This window comes from Oryza brachyantha, chromosome 1 (assembly GCF_000231095.2).
Source record: "Oryza brachyantha chromosome 1, ObraRS2, whole genome shotgun sequence".
Lineage (NCBI taxonomy): Eukaryota > Viridiplantae > Streptophyta > Magnoliopsida > Poales > Poaceae > Oryza > Oryza brachyantha.
Window position 1 is genome coordinate 30362937 of NC_023163.2, and position 19945 is coordinate 30382881.

Consider the following 19945-nt stretch of genomic DNA (forward strand, 5'->3'; position numbering starts at 1 on the left):
AAAAACATATCTTTTAAAAATATTTTATATTTAATTTTATAGTAGTTAATTATATGTTCTGTACCGTTAAATAACTACATAAAGATAATAATTCTTTGATATTTCAACCCGGCCATGTATTCTCCCCGTAGCTTCCATTAAGCGCTCGACGTACCACACAGCACAAAATGTGCCAGTGAGAGCCGGTCTACTTAACTTCTTCCCACTCTGCATCTGCAAACAAGTTTACTGCACGTCTGCACCGGTAGCTGGTCCACGTTTTCATGGGCGCCGCGGCAGGGGCAGGGAAGGCAGTGGGAGACATCGCGGCCGCGTCGTCCAAAACGCAAGCGGAGCGCAGGCTCGCCGTTGCCGAGCAAGCCATACTCGGGTGGCGCCGCGCGTGCTCGCCCGGCGTATGGGACTCGGACGCTACCTGCACCAACGAGAGCCTCCTCTCCGCGGTCGACGAGATCATCCTCCTCGCGGAGATCCACGCGTTCCCCATGGCCTCCGCCGCTCGGCGGAGCATGGAGGGTGCCCTCGGCGTCGCCGTGTCGTGCCTCGTGGGAGAATTCCTTCGCCTCAGGGTCTGGGACGCTTCCCAGATGGAAATCAGGCTGGGCCTTCGGTTCGCCGCCGGGAAGTTCCCGGTTCCTGCGGCGACCAGTGGAGTGTCGCTGTCGCTCGCCTTCCCTACCACCGGAAGCATCAGCACGGCGAGCACCATCGACGAGCTGTATGCGTCAGGCGGGAGCCAGTCCAGCGCGGCTGACGCGGTGACTGTTCTCTTGGACGGCGATTTCTTTGATGAGCTCGATCTGATGCCCCGCAAGCTTGTCTGTCCTCCATCAGATCGCACTCCGGATCATCCGCGGCGGCTTCACCAAAGAACTTCTCCACGCATTCACCAACGCCCCCTGCGATGTTTTAGACAGGTTCTACTTTATCCCAAATTAATCTTGTTTTCTCATCAGGAGCCAAATACAATATATCCATGGTTGATCTGATTCATCTGAACTGTGATTTTGTTTTTCTTGATCATGGAACAGGTTCATGTCGATCCTTCAACTGGAATGCCCATTCGAAATCGACCATGTCAGTTTCGAGGACGCGGAGTGGTGGACAGCAGAGGACATGATCAAGCGGTGGATTTTGACGATTAAGCTCGTCGCGAAGGTCCTCGCTGTTATGCAAAGTCAGCTCAACGCGCAGAGCTGCGGAGCATTCGACAGGTTCAAGAACGATTACTTCATGGCCATGGCGAAGAACAGCATCTTCGTCCTTCTCAGATTCGCGAACGGGTTCACTAGTACGGAAGCACCGGACAAGCTTGTGTACGTCCTGGAAATGTACGAGGCTCTAAGCAATGCTGCTCCCGGACTCCTGCTCCTGTTCACCGAGCAACGCGTGGAGCTCATCTCCAGACAGGTCGAGGTCGTTCTCGCCAAGCTGGCGCGCGCGCTGCGGATCATGGTCGGCGGCCTCATCACCAGGATTCGAACGGCTGATCGTTCCCAGACGACAGGGAGCGCCGCGTGCGGTGTCGGCGTCCATCCGCTGACGCGGTACGCCATGACATGCGTCGAGCTGTTGGCGCCGCACGGCCCCGCGCTGGACGTGATCCTGTCGAACGGCGGCGCCGCCGAGGGCGTGAACTCGCTCGGAGGCCTCGTGGCGGTGCTCGTCACGAGCCTGGAACGAAACCTCGAGGAGATCAGCCCCGAGATATCCAGCGACGACGGCGACGCGGTCGCGGCCTCGCGGCACCTCTTCCTGGCCACCAACGCGAGCTTCGTGGCGAGACGCGCCGTGGACGCCGGCGTGGAGTCTCTGCTCGGGGAAGGGTGGGCCGCGCGGCGTGGGAGCCTGATCTCGCGGTACGTGGCGAGCTACGTCGAGGCTTGCTGGGCCCCGGTGGTGGCTTGCTTGGAAACCTCGGGCTGGAAGCCGGCGAAAGCCGCCGTCGCCAAGTTCATCGCCGCGTTTGACAAAGCGTACGAGAGCCAGATGCGCCGCGAGGTTCCCGACCCCGCGCTCCGCGACGCGTTGCGGAAGGCCGCGTCCGAGGTGGTCGTTCCTGCTTACAGCGTGTACTTGCAGAAGCACCCCGAGCTTGTAAAAAACGTCAGGTACACCGCCGGCGAGCTGGGACAGTTGCTGTCGGAGCTGTTCGAAGGAGAAGCTGCAGAATCCTAACAAATTCTAGTTGTGTTTTTAGTACAGCTTGAAATTCTTTTGTACTACAAATTACCTACATGGCTACATTTGTGTTAGTAATTGTTAAAATTGCCCGATTAAAGCAATTTTACTGCCAGGTACTATATTTTCTAGCATAAAATTTGATACCTCTAACTACTTTATACCTCAAAGTATCAAAATTTTGAGCACACATTTTGGTAACTAGAGGTACTTGCTCGAGGATGATAACATTAATCAGGGCCTCATTATTTGACTTTCTATTAAAAAAAACTAAATAGCATATTTGCAAACGGAAACTTATTTGTGAATAAGAAAATTATATATATGTTTTAGCGATCTAAAATTAAATGTTAAAAAAATTAATAAAAAATATTAAATCAACTCTAAATTAAAGATTAAAATTTAAATTTTAACTTATAAGTATAAGCAGAAGAAAAAGACGAGGGTGCCAGTTGTTAATAGTTCGTGATATTTACAAATTGTTCCTTCTTCTGGCCCACACGCCTCAATGGGCCTTTGTCAGGCCCAGTGATGTTTGTATGCAGCCGGCTTACGTAAGTGGTGCGCACGTCCCGTTCCGGCCCAACAGAATGGGCCGCACGTCCTGCGACGGCAGCTCGCCTATTCCTCCGCGGCGGCGAGCCGGCGACTGCTCCCCGCTCATCCTTGCGAAACGCCGGGCCGGACATGGTTGTTCCGGCGTACAACGTGTACCACACGAAGCGCAGCCAAGCTCGAAGAAACCTTCAGGTACACGGCCGACGAGCTGGAATAGTTGTACATGCATATGAGCTGGAACTTCAGAATATTATGAATTCCTTGCTGGATATTCAGTTCACGCATTCAGGTCATAGCTCGGGATGTGGAATTAACTGGAATGCTGCAGGAGATTTACAACTCGGATACACTTTGATGCGGAAGAAGTCTACAGCTATACAACATTTTGATCTTACAAGGATAAGAAACGAAAGGGCAGGTGAAATGGTGGCTACTGCAAATCGGGCACAAGCACTTGGAATGACAGTTCAGAGTTGCTGCAAAGTTCAAACTCGCAGGTGTCGCCTTCATGCAGATTGTTTTCTCTACTTATGTCAGCCCAGCCAGCGATGAAACCGTTGAATTTTGGAGTGCATTGGTACAGCACAGGCCAGAGTCTCATGCATGGATCCTTGAGTATTAATATCTTCCTCGCTTGTTTCTTCGTTCTTGGAAGAACTGGCAGTCGTCTGGGAAGTTCCTGCAAGTGCATTTTTTTAAGTGTTGTGCATGCTCACATACTATGTTGTTTTTTTATATGACCATCTAATTTGTTGGGTTGTAACTGAACTTTGTAACTGAACTTTGCTGTACTGCCCCTAGAGAGGGCCAATCTAGCTGTTCCTAAATGGCCTTTTCTTTTACTTTGTCCGCAAGGACACTCCTGTACTCTGTGTATTCTGATCTTAATGAAATTTGGATGGTCCACTTGGCCATCCCGGCAAAAAAAAAACTTTGTATATTCAGCATTCAGATTACATTTAGATTAGCATGTCCCGCTTTGGCGATCAATTAATTAGTCATTATATTGCCATTTACCTAAGGTTTGGGCAATTTCAGCAATGTCTGTTAGAGAAATAGAGTTAGTATGCTATATGGGAGAATATTTGAAGACAGTAACAATTAATCCCATAAAGAGTTTTGATGTCCTTTCTATATTTTTAACACAAAAGACTAAGCTACGATAAAAGGGAGCAAGTTCAGTAAAGGCTACTCACAAGCCATGTTTGGTCTGTTGGAGGTACTGTTATGCAGAACTTCTTGTTATTTGCTGCAACTCCAAGAACTACACATGACTTGGTGCTTCCTCTTTCCCGTCCTTTGCTATTATTCCCTGCAGATTGCCTGCCACTCGTCAAATACCCTTTTATATAATCCATTTGTGAATTTAAACATTTGTTAAGAAAATACTCTTAAATCTAGTATAGTATGCGGAATCACCAAAATGGGCACCAGACAACAACTATTACCAAGTTGCAAACTATTTTCTCTGACGTCAGTTATTCCACAAGTCTTTGGAATGCTTGGCATAATTTCTGCAGCAATCTGCCGTGGACCATCTTGAATGATATCTTTCCTCGCAGAAGAATCGGCTGGAACAGGTCCTGAATATTTAATGATCTCTCATTGCTCAATAAGCCTAAGTTTGCTAACATGGAGTAAAACACAACGAAAAGCAATGCATCAGTCATTTGCACATGAAGTTTCGAAGGTACTAACCTTTTTGTGCAACTTGGTTGCCTTCAGATGGCATAATATCTTTATCCTTTTTGCAATCATCTGGAGCTGCATCAATATCAGGGCAAGTGCTATCCTGTCCAGCAGTTTCTGATAACTCGTTACGGGGCAATGCGTTGATGTCTATGCCATGCAATGCAACGCTGCCAGCATCTGCCCTTGTTCTCGGTACATCAGACATCTGTTTATTTTCTAGACATGTTGATGTCTCAGGCATCCCAAAACAGTCACCTGAACCTCGGCCATTGTTAGCTAGCACTTGTGTATTCAGCTCAACGGAAAATGCTTCTGGACTACAAAAATCACTGTCGAATTCGTATATATCAGCTGACAGAAATATATCATCTATACTCACTTCATTAAGATCCATCATAGCCAGAGGTGTTCTTAGTTCTGCATTCTCGAGGATACTTGAGTTTTCACAGTTCCTAGTTTCACCATTCCCATCTTGTAGCCCTAACTCGCAGTAAAGTTGCATTGGCATATCTTGGTGTGCACGTGCTGATTCTTGATCATCGCTCATCACAGTAGCATTGCATTCAATTGCACAGCTATCTGTTTCTCTTGCAGCGACCTTAACAGCTTCATGTGATTCATCAGCAGCCACACCCAGTTCTTTCACTGAAGATTCAGAACATTTCAGTTCAGAACCAGAGTCGATGGAGACATGAACAGGCATGTCAGGTTGGCTCTTCCCCAGATCACATCTCTGCTCGGTTCGTTGCTTCTTTCGACGTTTATCCACACATTTGTTGCTTGCTTTCACCATTTGATTGGCAGAATGGCCCGTTTTTCGCCTGGGCTTCCTCTTCCGGCTCTGCCTGTTGTTCCTTTCGCAGAGATGGATCCTCTCACAGGCCGAGAGAGCAAATATTTGCACGGTGAAGACTGACCTGGCGATCTGCCTGAACACCAGGAACTCGCCGACGCTGATGTCGTGATCGAGCACAAAGTTCTTCCACCCATGACCAAATGACAGAACACCATTTTGCAGACACAGCCGTACTCGCCAGCGAAGTCCATATGTGTCTTCGAGATAAACATTGGAGCCAGTCAGGTCAGAGATTGTCCTGGCAAATGGGAGTGGTATATCCTGCATGTATAGAACATAATATGCACACATTATGTTCTTGCATCAGTGAGTTATTACTACTGCATAAATACTCTACTCATCATGGTCAACCCATTTTCACAGATGACATTTTTTTTCACCAAAACTACTATATTTTTTACAGATATCATCATAGATTCAGTTCATTGCCAAATGCGGCATGTAGTGCTTGCACGGTTGCACCAACTGTCAGTCCTAGGACTTGCCTAAAAACGCACACAAAAGTCTGAATAAACAGCCTAACCTGAATCATGCAAGAAAGACAGAAATTCATACCATATTCTCGGAGAAGTAGCCGACCATGATCTTGAAGAAGGACGGCAGCGTCGGGGTCGGCCTAGACTTCTCGTCGGAGGAAGCCCTGCCATGAACTCGGATGCATCTCTTTGTGCAATCCACGCAAGCTTTCTTCCTCTGGGGGTCATAGACCCTCTTCCTCCTCCTCCTCACCTTCTCGGCTTTCTCCTCATGGCCGTCGCCCTTCTCGTCTTTCTCCTCTCCATGGCTATCAGCAATGCCCTCTTCTTGCTCTACCTTTATCACTCGTATCAGCTCCACCATGCTTGCTAGCTGACGTCTGAAAGTGATCTCAGATTCTCAGTAGAACACACGATGAAACCACCAAGAAGCAGAGAAAACGCAAGAGGCAATGCGGGCTAATTTTCTGAAGAATGGCACGAGAGTGCCCTCTTGGGACGATCAACCGACGCATCAGGAACCATTGCGTCTTGTGATCACTCCCTTATCTCCCAAAATTTCAGCTGCCTGTATATTCAGATATGCAGAAACGGCTCAACCGCTCAAGTCTCAAGCTGCAAGAGGTGGCACCGGGATAACAGAAAAAGAAGAACTGATCTTGGTGATCATTGGACTGAACACTAAAATGATCGACACAAAACGAGACATGCAAATGGAAGGATAAAATCTTTTACTGAACTGTGTTCTCCCACAATGGGGCACGGCAGAGACCAATAAAGGATACATATGCTTGGGTCATTCCATCAATGCTTTTATGTTCATCTCCCAAGACTAGAAAGATGCATTTCCGTAGCCACTTTCTACTGTAAACCGTAGTACCAACATTTCTTTTCTTTTTTTGCACGTACATACCACTACAGTCCATGGTCGCATGACTGCACTTTCTAACGCACATGTTTGGGGCAATGTTACGGTATATTCTACTATATCTAACTACTTTTTTATAATTGTATTAAATATTTTATTCCAAGCTTTCGTAAGGTGTATTTATTAATTTATCTATTTTTAAATGATATATGATACACAAATTTATCGTAAAGTTATATATTTTAGTTTCAATTTTATTCTTATAGAATTTTTTACTATACATACTACTGGTATAGTATAACAAAATCAAAGATATTGGATCTAAAACGATGGACAGTTCACAATCATTCAATAGCACCTTAAAAAATTCCTTAAAGAGATAAAAGACCAACAACGACAAGTAGTAGTCTTACTAAATTCCTATTAGGACATTTAGATTTCATTCCACGGTTTCTAATAGTGTCGCATCATTAAAGCATATTTAATAGTGAATAAAATAAGAGCTCTTAATGCAAAATGTTACTTCACAATTTATATGGTAGCATATCACTTAAATGTTGTATCTAAGTGATTAATATGAGTTGATTAAATATATAGAAATGAAATAAATTACTCTTAGTAAAAGTTTCAATTCAATTCCATTGTCTACGTAACAAATGTACACCAAATTTCATTCCTATAATACTTAATTCATCTTTCTCATCGTAAATGTTGCGGCACATCACCATTTTGGTATATGTTGTGTGTTATTTAATGAGTTTGGAACCCGCATAAAGCCCCAATAAAACTGGTCTTAGAAACCAACTTTTAAATACGTTATTAGTCATGACCATCATAATTTAAACCCCAATGAGTAGAATCATGCATACGCTTTCCATCTTCTCGTTTTTTTTTCTTTTCGAAAGATCGCAACACCGAACAATTCCCATGGCGGCATCCAGCCCTCTCCAGCCTCCACCCGGCGCATCGGGAAGTGATACCCTGGATGCTCTTCTTTGGCCTCCATACTGACGAGTGATTCCTACACGCGCCTACACTTGCATGCATGCAGCAACCTCGCCATCACACTGACAGGTGGGCCCGATGGAAGCGGTCCAACTGGCCAGTGACTCGGGTCCGAGGCCAGATGCCAGCCGGTCTGTCTCTGTCTTCTCCGGTGATCGGCGACGACAAGCGTGGGTCCCAGCGTCCCAGGTGACCGTGAACCTCAGCCTTCCTCGTTGTCATCACCGTCTGACAAACTGTCTGGCTGTTCTTGGCCTGTACTCTCTTGTAAAAAAATCAATTCTCTTATTTCCGTCTCTAATGTTTGACCATCCGTCTTATTTAAAAAACTTTTAAAAAATTAAAAAAAAAATAGTCACACGCAAAGTACTATTTATAATTTATCATCTAATAAAAATAAAAATATCAATTGTAAAAAAATTAAATAAGACGAAGAGTCAAAAATTATAGGTAAAAAGTGAAAAATTGGCTTATTTTAGGACGGAGGGAGTAGTTATCTGGAGCATCTAATTTATCTCTAGTTAATATAATTAATTTATATAATATTTGTTTAGAAAACATTAATATATGTTCTTACATATTATACATATATGATGTCTTTGGAGTTGCTATCCCCTCTCTATAAGCTGTATTACGAGTGCATTTTCTCCACTGAAGATTGTGCTGGAAAATTGGAAATCGAAGCAAACTTTCGGGTATATTTTTTATCCATGGGCTGGCCGGTCTCTTGTAACCGGGCTCTATCGTGATATGGGCCGAAGCCCGTGAACCCACTAGGGCTGCGTTCGTCCCAATGTTAGATAACTTATCTTTCTCGTTTTTCGCGCGCACGTTTCTTGAACTGCTAAACGGTGTATTTTGCAAAAAAATTTTATAGAAAATTTATTTTAAAAAATTATATTAATCTATTTTATATTTTTAATAATTAATTAATCATGTACTAATACTATGTTTTTCGCGCAGGCCAAAGTTATCTCACCAACGTTTCAAACGAACGCGGCCTACGTATCACTAGCAGTAGCAGAGCAGGAATTTCTCCTCGAAATATAAGAGGAGACGGATCGCGCGCTTTGTTAGCTGTAATGCAATTATGGATTTTATATTATTGTGGATATGGGTTTTAAACTCCTAACTAATGTGTTTTTGGTAAAAATTCTTATACGTAAAACTTTCTAACTTAACCTTCCTAAAATAAGACTTGTACTTTATATTAGTTAATTTTATTGTTTATATTCCTAAATCACATAAGATTATTGTTCGGTCTTTTTATGAAAAATGTCAGAAGATATTTACAAATAAAAAATAATTTATAAATTATATATATATATATTCTTAGCGATCTAAAAACAAAACTGAAAAAATAAACAATGGTGAAAAAATCTCAAAATCTACTCTAAATTTTTGGCTTATAAATATAATAAAAAGAAAAAGATAGGGCCGAAGAAAACAGAAATAAAATTATTTATCTTGTACACCCGACTATGAATTCGTAGCGTCGCGTACTCGTGTTGCCGCTGCACTGCTGCATCACATGATTCACATCAGCGAGCCCTACGGTGCCTCGTGTGGTGAAGAAGTTGCCGCCGCCGGCGGGAGCTGGTTGCGCGGACGACCGTGTCGCCCATGGCCGGTGGCCGGCGGCCGGCCGGCCGGCCGGCCGGCCATCCATCTCAACGCATGCACGTTTAGTCCAAAATCAAGAAGAAAATTCGTAGCGGTGTTGCTGGTAAGGGCTAAATGACACTACGGGAGAGAAGGAGGAAAAAAAAAAAGAAAGACAAGACTAGACACACGCACAGTGACACATATAGCTTGCTCTCCAACTTTTCGAACAACTTTTGGACCAGATGAGAACGCCGGTTAAACGATCAACACAGCAATTAGTCCAAAGCAATTTAGGTGCATGCACCACAATTCACAAGCTAATCAAATTAACAACCCATTAACTTTTTGACGGCTACAAAAAATAAAAATGACGTCGAATTTGGTCGCACGTTAAAAAAAAAAAAACTCTAGCAGCGGCGGCTGCTGATTCGCCAAACCGCCTCCCGTCTCCGGGGCGTCCGCATGCCGGCCGCTGAATCATCGATCATCATCAGAGACACACACACACTACTGCTGCTAGTGGCCGCGACTTTTGCCTAGTGCGATCGGGTGTTAGCTACAAAAGGGTCCTTCCCAAAGTACATGGACCCCTGTTTGTACAACTTGTTCAGGGTTTCATGGCCAATTTGTCAAATGCATTTTGGAGTTTAAAAAGATTGTTTAGACCTCTATTTTTTTTTAAAAAAAACAGCAGCTACTGTACTCCAGTTCTTACAAAATCATCTTCATCCATAATTCCTATACTCCAAATAAGATCGTTTTTAATTCAGGTACATGTATTCATTCGTTTTTACTAACATAAAATTAAACAGTTTTATGTGAAATGATCGTATTCCAAACAGAAAGTTCGCCCCAGGCAGGCAGGGCTTGTACTTATCAGTTTGGGTGCTTGCTGAAGAATGTCCTCCCGGCGCATCAATCAATTTTTTTGGGCTGGGGGGCCAGCAAGCAACCCAAGATATTATGCATAGATGTCGTACCGGAGGCTTGTGATTAACGTACGTCTCACCTAACGTAATCCATCATCGTCTCTATCTTAAAGAATCTAAAGCCAAAGCCACACGGTTTCTTCCTTCCTCCTGAAAGCTTGTTCGTTCGCGGATGTCGGAGCAGCGAGGCAGCAGCAGCAGCAAATGGTCCAACAATCCAATTTGGCCATCAGCGCATGATAGTCCAAGGGAAAAAAAGGACGTATAATAGGGGGCGAAACCAGGCATGGGGCGGCTTAGATTTAAGCCCCATACCTAGCTAAAAATTACACTAGAAGTGTATTAAATTTTAATTAAGATTTATCTAAACAATTTATACTTATTTAAGCTCAAGTTCTAGGTTTAGGAAACCTCCGGTTCCGCCCTGCATATAATCATCGCCACGGCGCCCGTGCTGTCTGCGCCGATTGCTGCACCGCGAATTTGTCAAACGGCAAGATTGCTGTTTACTAATCAGGGCGATTGATCGGGCGTGCTTTGTTTATTAACGGAGCAAACTACCTAATGCGTGCATTAGGTGAAGCTAATCTTTTTAGTTGGTACGTCTATTTCGGCCATTGACTGAATCCTGAACAACTGCAAAAACTGTTCTGATTAAGCAGATATATATCTCTAAGTTGATCTACTTGTGAAATCATAGTTAAACGGCAACGGTTGTAGATTAAATATGCTATGCAAGGGACTTTGCTTCACTGAAGATCGTAAGCATCAGTATTTAATACTATCAGAGAGGGGACATATATGCATCAGGGTGAAATCAGATCAAAGATTGCAAATGGTTTGAATACCAACTAGAGCAAATCTTTGCTTTGTTCATAGCAAAAAATAAAATAAAATAAAATAAAATAAACTTTGGTTGTTATGGAGGTTAACTCAGATTGCTCACCTAATAGTAACAACTAACAACTTCAGGAGGTGTAATAACCCATACTTTTACTTTCAATAACCACTAATAAAGCTAGTTTTACAAATAATACGCTATAACCACGATTTTGTCACATATGAGCATTTCGAAAGCAAGGGAAAAAAGGTATACACTTCTTTACTTGCTTTCATGTTGTAACAAACTAACAACCCCCATTAACCACGCATCAGTGTTCCACCACGATGGAAAAAGAGGAGGCATACGTGTCACGTTTTAACACCACGGCTAAATGGCTTATCGGCTCGCCGACGTCAACACTTGCCACGGCCATCAACATCCAACGGAAAACCATCACTACCAGGTTCATTCATCACACGAAAAACCACACAAAATAAAAGACCAAAACGAGAGGCCGTGTACCACTCCAACGCACCGTCCACTCCAAGCATGGCAGCCACAGCCATGCCACAAATTCTTCTTTGCTTGGCCCAGGCCACAACCACAACCACAACCACCAACGCCCGCGCTAATCAACGTAGATTATTCTAGAGGAAGCGTGCACTGAGGTCGTGTTCGTTTGCTCTTTTTTTTTAAAAAAAAAAATTTTGTGTGCGCGCGCTTCTTAACCGGTAAACGTTGTAATATATAAGTTTACACTCATATTTTAAAATAGATTTTTTTAATATCGCAACCATTAATTTTTTAACTAACTATAAAAATCAAATAATCTGTTATATTTCATCTTTTTATCTTTGATCCACAACCTAAATTAATCAAACCACCTTTTTATGAAATAAGATTCTTTAGGTTAGGCTGCGTTCGGCGTGAGGTATTATTAAACGGCGTAAAAAACATGATGATAGATCAGGGTATAATTAATAATTAATTATAAAAATTAAAAAATGAATTAATCTAAATTTTTAAAACAACTTTTCTGTAGAAATTTTTTTAAAAACTCACCATTTAATGGTTAAAAAACACACATACGAAAAACGAGAAGAATATAGATTGAGTGGCAAACGAACACAGCCTACGACATATATGAGCTTCGTGTATAGATTATTTGAACCCCCGGTTGACCGATCAGGGAAGCGTCGTCCATCGATCAAGCACACGCCAGCAACTCTGGAAGAGAGTTGTGAATTGTGATGCTGCTGCCCACTCGCACGCACCGTTGCGCCGCGGCGGCGGGCGAGGGACGAGACGAGACGAGTCGAGGCTGACGCAACCCATCCGTTGCGACGACTGGGTTATCACGCTGGTTGCGATCCTTATCGCGATCGCCCACCGAAACCCCAGCTCAGCTCGGATCGGTTGGTTGCTCGCTCCGCCTTCGAAGGTTCCAGACGCGGGCGCGGCGCCGGCTGCTTCTCCTCCTTATCCGCAGCTCGTTGTTTTTGGCAGCGAAAACCTGCGCGAGTTTTCACCGGAGCGGCGCAGGTATTGCTGGTGCAGTGGAGCTACCCTGCCTACGAGACGGGGATCCCAATGCCTGAGGCGATTGTTTTTAGGTTGTTTAGATTGAAAAAAATTTTAGGAGAAGTGCCACATCAAATATTTGATCAGATGTTAGAAGGAGTTTTGGACACGACTGAAAAAACGAATTTTAGGGCTAGCTTGAAAACCACGAGACGAATCTTTTGAGCCTAATTAATCTATCATTAGCACATATTGGTTACTGTAGCACTTATGGTAAACCATAGACTAATTAGGCTCAAAAGATTCGTCTCAAGATTTCTTCCGTAACAGTACAATTAGTCTTTTGATTCATCTATATTTAATGTTTTATTTACGTGTTCCCTAAACAAGGCTGTGTTGTCAGTTTCAAAATACTAGCACTGCCTCCGTTTTTTTTATTACATGACGTTTGACGCGTGATTACTTGACTCGTTCGATTTTTATAGAGAAAATATGAAAAAAAATATAATACATACCTAAAGTTCTTTAATTATAAAATAAATTATTTAAAAATAGCAATTATTTATTTTTTTAATAATATAAATGATCTAATATAATTCTAAATATCAACGACATCAGATATTATTTTCTCCTTATTTTAATGGATAACGTTGTTAATTTTTTTTAATAAGTTTGATCATTATTCAAAACCTTAAATAATTATTACTTTTTTATGATTGAATTTATTACTTAAATGTATAGCTTTCTTTTTTCGCATTTAGATACAATTTTTAAATAAGACAATGGTTAAACACATGAAAAAAAATCAATGATGTTATCTTTTAAAGATAGAAATGATACAAAATAGAGGGGTAATATTATATAACCTCCGAATTAATATTCTGAACACGCCTTTCTGTGCGGCCTGTCTACAGAGCGTGAGAGTTCAGACGGTCAGAGTTTTGCTTAAGAACCATCGACGATATGAAGATATAGAATGCAAATATGCAATACCATATTAGCAGTGGTCTTGGAGAAGAGAATTCTCCAAGGAAACAGCTCCCCAATTGTTTCCTCAACACGCCATATACAAAGTTCTTATTCGGTTGGAATACACAGCTTTCAGAATTGCACAATCATGTGTAGATAGTAACGGTTGAAAATTTGACAGCTGATCAGCAGTATCCACAGGTTCTCATTTTTTTCTATCACGAGAAAAAGGTGTCTCTGTTTGAATTTGGAAAACTCTGGGCTCAAGATTTCAAACTAATGTAGCACTAGTACCCTATCTAACCCTTGTTTGTTGCAGCTGTGACCGATGCGATATGGTCTTCTTTGATCTGCGATCACGCCATAACCCAGCACATAATTTATTCCAACGGCTAATGAAACAGACGTGAGATCATAGCTTGCCTCATCGAAAGTATTTTCTTTATCCTTTCTTTGATTCCAAGTCACAGTCAGCCACACGGTCGGCAGCTGGACTAATGTTAAGACCAATTGTGAAGCCCATGCCAGTTCATTTTCAACAAAAAAAAGGATTATGATGACCTTGTAATTACCTTATCCAGAGTGCAAAATACAAACGCACAACTATAGAATTAGAGCTTTTTCACCATCTTTAAAAAGACATCTCAGGATATCATATTTTTTTATGTAAAAAATTTAGTACATTAAGATACGAGACTAAAATTTTACACTATTTTTTTTACCTCCATATACTTTTTAAGGAAGGTAAAAAACCACAATAGAAATCCAGTGAGAGAGTTTTTGAACTTGTGAAGGACAGGGGCCAGAAATCCAGGGTAAAAGGAATCTGGAATGATAAAGTTAGGAACATTTAAATTTTTTGATAAAGTTTGATAGCAGTATAGTACATTGAACAAAGCCCTCATCCTCAGGCTCAGCTGACCACTTGATCATCAACCCTGATCTCCCTCTCCAAGGACAGAAAGAAACACTACAAATTTGAAGCTAAAACAGAACAACTATAATCATAAACACACTGACAGTGGGCCCTTGTTCTTGTCTGCCCCCACTCTAAACTGAGTTTTTCTCTAGATGCTAAATTGGGTTGGTAAACAAATCACGGTTCTAATGACTTTTGTGATGCTAGAGAGATATTATCATAGATTCCTCCTTGCCTTTGCTGTAGTGGGGATCTGTGGGGTCAACCGTGCTGCCATGGCATGATGCAGACCAAGCAGATCTTTTCTTTTTCTCCATCATACTTTTGCCTCTAACACGTTTGTATATACAACATGATACTAGTACAAAAGCAAAACGTTTAGATTAATGTGGGTGCAAACTGGCATTAACGAAAATTTGTTTAGTCACAATGTTTAAGAAACACTAACTAAGGTTTTTTTTAACACACTAATTTTACAAAAATATCCCAGGAAACCGTTCAATTCCACCAATTCTTTTTTAAAAAAATTCCTCCAAACCACCTAAGTTATTTACATTTTTTAATAATGTTTCTTGGAATTTCAAGGATGCGATAAGGATATGGTGCGATATACTAAACTTGTGAACAATATTTTTCGAAATTTATCTCCTCTTATCAGCTGAAAATGACACCTCCAAAATTCTTGAATATAATTGTATCCCCAATGACTGTAACATAATGGACATCTCTTTCCCCTGCCTCAATGAATCACAATGAAAATGAAAAGTGGGTCCCACATGAGACGGGTGGTGGGTCCCAGTGGGCTGGTAGTGGATAGGCCAGGCATCCACCGAGGCCCCTTCTTTCCTGAATGTCATCCCAAGGCCTCATTATCGCCGTCCATCATCAATCTATCCACTCCTTTATTTTTCCCATCTCATCCATTATTTAGCACATTTTTTCTAGACTATTTTTAAAATTTTCACAAATGTTATTTTGGACTTACAAGAATCTTAACTGAAGAATCATAAGCATCATCATGTAGTTTTTTTTTAACATCATCTGAAAATATATTCCAAACAGAAAAAAGAGATGAATAGAGAACTGGCTAATAATAAGCTCACAGCCTAATTCTTTATTTCTTGCCTTATTTGCAGAGGTTCTCTCTTCCTTTGTGTCCTTCCTTTTTTTTATTCTCAAGATTTTATCTTCTTCTCTCAAGCGACCAAAACCAAGAAACAAAGCTAGCCATTGCAAACTGCTCACAAACATCTCCTGCTTCTCTTGTTATAAAACCAAGGGGACCAGAAACCACAGGACAAAAGACTCCCCTTCCCAGCTTCCCCAAAGCTACTTTCCCATAAGCTTCTTTCTTGTTGGCCTTCTTCTTGCTCTTGCTTGCTTGCCTTGTTGCTTGTTGCTTCTTGAGCTACTCTCCTCCTTGCACAAGTCTGTGTTTTGTGCTGCAGACTTCAGCATAAGGGTGAAGCAAAGGATTCTGATTGTGTCTAACCAGGGTTCCTGAGAAGCCATGTTTCATGGTGGCAGGCCTTTGTCCCTCAGGGGCTCTCTCAAGGCGCTTGAAGCTGATATCCACCATGCCAACACCCTGTAATCTCCTCTTTCCCTATTCTTTTCGTCTTTTTATTGGTTCTTGGTGTTCTCTTTTGGTGCCTGATTATGCTAGAAAAGTTGTAGGAAAAAGGAAAGGTGACCTTTTTATTTCTGATTTTGGGGTGTTTTTCTTTTTCTTTTAAAAATTTGTGGGGATAGTTCGTTGATGTTCTTGAGTGATAATCGATTATTCCTTTGTGTTTCAGGGCGCATGCTATACACAGGGCCTATGGAGGTGCTTGTGTGCAGATGAGGCTGTCTTACAGCTCCATGGCTCCAATCATCCTCAACCTCATCCAGTGGATGGATTGCAGTTGCTCCCTTTCATACACCCTCCCTAGTTACCTAGGTCTCCTTGAGGTTCTTGTGTACAAGGTATCAAATTCTTGATCCCTACAGGCTTTGCAATTTACGAATTGGGGGAAATTTTGGAGAATTTAATAATTCATGGTAATGGTGCTCATAATCTCACATGACCACTGTTCTGCCTTCAGGTATATGTTGATGAGGATGCCTCTATATCCACCAACATTGAGAGGAGGGCAAGCCTCAAGGAATTCTATGGTGTGCACCCATGTCCTTGACCTTCAAGTTCCAATTTTGAGTTCTTATTGCCCTCTTGGAGTGATTGTATAATCTAACTTCGTGACCATGGAATGCAGCTGTAATATATCCATTCTTGCAACAACTTGAGGGGAACTTGATGGAGAAAGATTGCAAGGAGAAAGGATGGTCCAAAGAGGCCTCCGGCGGCGGCCGGAAGCTTTACGCCGATGATGAGGACGACGAGAGGGAAGATGAGTGCGGCATTTGCCTGGAGGCTTGCACCAAGATGGTCCTTCCAAACTGCAACCATGCCATGTGCATCAACTGTTATCGAGACTGGTAATTGCTCTCTCTTCCCCTTGCTTATCCGTTTGAGATATATTTAAGTAGTCTAAGCCAGGATATTTATCAATTAGGCCCCATGTCACATGCCACCATAAAAGATTGCAAGTTGATTTGAAGTTTGAACATTGCATTTCCACTGTGCTTGGTGCTGTTTGTGGGCTGCTCCTACTCATTTGTTGTTGGTAACAGTAGATAGATGGTAGTTCAACTGTTCAACAACCCAACATAGTTTTGATGTGCACAATCTTGAGTTTTCAACCTGCATTTAGTGTAGTTAAAGCTACATTCTTCCCAAATGCTGAAAAAAATATGTTTATATTCCGTTCTTCACTGTACCCGTGGGAATTTTTCCTTTTAATTAGTGTCATAGTTGCTTGGAACCTGCAGTTCCTTCTATTTGTCAACCAGAAAGAATTTCACATGAGCATAATGCATCGATAAGACTTGAGAGAATTATTTCTGTTATCCTTTTAATTGAATACTTTTCTGTCAGAGTTTAATCAACAAATTATGGTACTTCATGACATTGTTAAATGCCCCACGCATTGTCATTTAAAAAAGGCAGTTCTCACTAGTTCTATGACTAGGAGACAACTAGGAGAGCTTAGCCATAAATTAAAATAAAGATCGTATTGGTGCTGACTTCGGAGATTGCAAAACCAAATTTAAAGGGATAATTGGAAGGGGCATGGATTACTTTACACGTTGATTGTAATTCCTAAATCTTGTTCTCTTAGCTGGAAGATCTTACTTATGTCTGAAGATATATGGAAGATAAGCCTTGGAGCCATCCTGCGTGCCATAGATTAACAAGTATATAGTATGCCATATGCCTCCATAATGATAAATCAACCGGCGGCTTGTTAGAATCTGCTTCAGAATATATATACTAGTTTATTGCAGATACATTTGGTACTAACTGGCATTGCTTCAGAATAGATATACTAGTTTATTGCAGATACATTTGGTAAGTGGGCCACTGACTATCCCTAATCCTATTAGCTCCAGCCTTCCAGGTGATTACAATCCTAGCAAGCAGAGTATTATTAATCATGTAACCACTATTACTGGAGATGCATTTTTTTGTCCTATCTTTTATTGGATCATGACTTGTTTCCTGCCAAGCTAAATTTGATTGTCATGTGCACACCTGCTCATTAGTTATGGGTTCCAAGCTCTGTTTGAGCCTAGTCAGGCATCATCCTATATTTGTTCATTCCCTTCTGCTGCAAATGCCATTGGACTGCGACATTTAACAATTCACATCATGGTTTCAGGTATACAAGATCCCAGTCATGCCCGTTCTGCCGCGGGAGCCTGAAGAGGGTCCGATCAAGAGACCTTTGGGTGCTCACCAGAGACGACGACGTGATCGACACCGTGACCCTGGAGAAGGAGAACGTGAGGCACTTCCACAGCTTCATCGACAGCTTGCCACTCATAGTACCTGACAACCTCTTGTTGGTCTACTACGATTACCTAGTCTGACTGAAGCTCACCTCTGCTTCTGAAAGAGATCGAGATTCAGAGTTCAGTGTGTGTTCCGGCAGCCGACCATCCTCTGCAGATCGAGTCTGGCTAGCGAAATGCCGTCCAGCGGCGAAGACGAGATGACAACCGTTGCTCCTTATTAGGGCTGGCTCTGCGTAATTCGCATTGTTTGTTGTAATAAGTGTATATACAGAATTAAAAAGAGATATTGGGAAGATGGCTTCTCAGGTTTAACAACTTGTTTGGCAGTTCTGCTCTGGCAAATTGCCAACTGATTCAGAAAGAAGGAACGGGTGCTGGGTGCTTATTTTCCTGCACCAAATGTCAAATTATTTGCGTTTATCCAATATTTAGGTATATTAAGCATCCATTGCATGTACATATTGACAAGTCTTATTCAGATCAACCGATCACATCACAGTTATGGGTCGTTCGGCTTGTGCACTAGGACCATTCCGTTGTCATTTTCAAAGCCACAAATAAGTGTCTCACCTGCAACACAAGCAAGAGGAAAGCAGGAGAATAGCTCCATGAGGATTACTTTGATTCCCTGCGTCTTCTTTTCTCAAAGATTTACATGTTAATATATTAGAATGAACGAAGTTGAGTATCATTTTAACGAAGAAGTTTAGAAAACATTGAAAATAAAACAGTAGGAATCGCATGTAAGATACAAACATAAGGCGAAGATAGCCGAAAATGTTACCGATGTCATTTTCGTTGCATAAAAAAATATTGTAGGAATCAAGGTGACATGCAAATTATAGAGATAAAGCTAGCCAAAAATATTAGTGGGATCATTATTGTATAGAATGATGCACCGATGAATGAAAATATTTTTTTAATAGTGAATTTATGAATTTCATCGAGTAGGTTGACTGCGATGAAAAGGGCTAACTCCACCCCACAGTAGAAGGAAGATTCTGGAAGAGAGAGATACAAGAAAAAGTTTTTCATGAGGTTGTCCCTCGTTAGAAATTCTCCAAAATTCACAGAAATCAAATCATTCTATATGAATTTTATAGGAATCTCTAATGCCCCTTCCTTTGTAACATATGAAATATTTTCAAAAGTTTCCATGCTTAAAAAATCCTTTATTTTCCTTTGCTCCAAAGAGCCCTCAATTCTGAGCACGACAAAACCCAATATGGGCACTGACAGCCTCAGGTAGTCAGGCCTTTGGTGGTCACTCTTTCAATCATTTTCTACACAGCCGCAGCAAAATCGCATGCTTATCATTTTCTACACAGCCGCACGGCCAGTACATTCGGCTTCAGCAGTTCAGCAACCCTGGATAACTGTCAATCATTCCCACAACGTTTCGTAGGTGTTCGGATTGGAGGATTTTGTTAAACAACTCTGAAGAGCTGCATTAGAAAAATCATATTTGGGAGCCTGTGAATGGAGGGAGGAAAAAGAAACAAGAGCTAAAAGCTCACCAAAAGTTTGATTTGTAAGATCCAAAGCAATATCCATATTTCCGTCGTTTATACATGATTGGAAGATCCATCGATATCTCCATAATTCTGTCATATACATGATCTGCAAGATCCAACGCAATCTCCATA

General features: G+C 41.9%; 2 protein-coding genes and 1 pseudogene across 2 annotated transcripts; 2 read left to right on the top strand and 1 right to left on the bottom strand.

The window, feature by feature from the left end:
• Positions 1–263: 263 nt before the first annotated feature.
• Positions 264–3094, top strand: LOC102699560 (annotated as a pseudogene).
• On the bottom strand, positions 3043–6127 carry LOC102699837 (B3 domain-containing protein Os01g0905400-like). Its single transcript, XM_006646517.2, has 5 exons — positions 5843–6127; positions 4438–5548; positions 4176–4310; positions 3936–4051; positions 3043–3418 (listed from the first exon to the last, which is right to left on the bottom strand). Exons 1-5 carry the CDS (start codon positions 6125–6127, stop codon positions 3170–3172), a joined length of 1896 nt encoding a protein of 631 aa, XP_006646580.1. The 3' UTR covers positions 3043–3169.
• Positions 6128–15693: 9566 nt separating this feature from the next.
• LOC102715070 (E3 ubiquitin-protein ligase AIRP2-like) lies at positions 15694–18715 on the top strand. The gene is made up of 5 exons (XM_006645127.3): positions 15694–15992; positions 16202–16370; positions 16490–16559; positions 16658–16880; positions 18164–18715. Exons 1-5 carry the CDS (start codon positions 15913–15915, stop codon positions 18372–18374), a joined length of 753 nt encoding a protein of 250 aa, XP_006645190.1. The 5' UTR covers positions 15694–15912; the 3' UTR covers positions 18375–18715.
• The last annotated feature ends 1230 nt before the right edge of the window (positions 18716–19945 follow it).

Coding starts and splice junctions, on each gene's coding strand:
- LOC102715070 (XM_006645127.3), top strand. CDS start 15,913: ATGTTTCATGGTGGCAGGCCTTTGTCCCTCAGGGGCTCTCTCAAGGCG. Junction 16,560..16,657: donor AAGCCTCAAGGAATTCTATG/GTGTGCACCCAT, acceptor CATGGAATGCAG/CTGTAATATATCCATTCTTG. Junction 16,881..18,163: donor ATCAACTGTTATCGAGACTG/GTAATTGCTCTC, acceptor TCATGGTTTCAG/GTATACAAGATCCCAGTCAT.
- LOC102699837 (XM_006646517.2), bottom strand. CDS start 6,127: ATGGTGGAGCTGATACGAGTGATAAAGGTAGAGCAAGAAGAGGGCATT. Junction 4,052..4,175: donor GCAACTTGGTAATAGTTGTT/GTCTGGTGCCCA, acceptor GGCAATCTGCAG/GGAATAATAGCAAAGGACGG. Junction 3,419..3,935: donor CAACAGACCAAACATGGCTT/GTGAGTAGCCTT, acceptor ATGCACTTGCAG/GAACTTCCCAGACGACTGCC.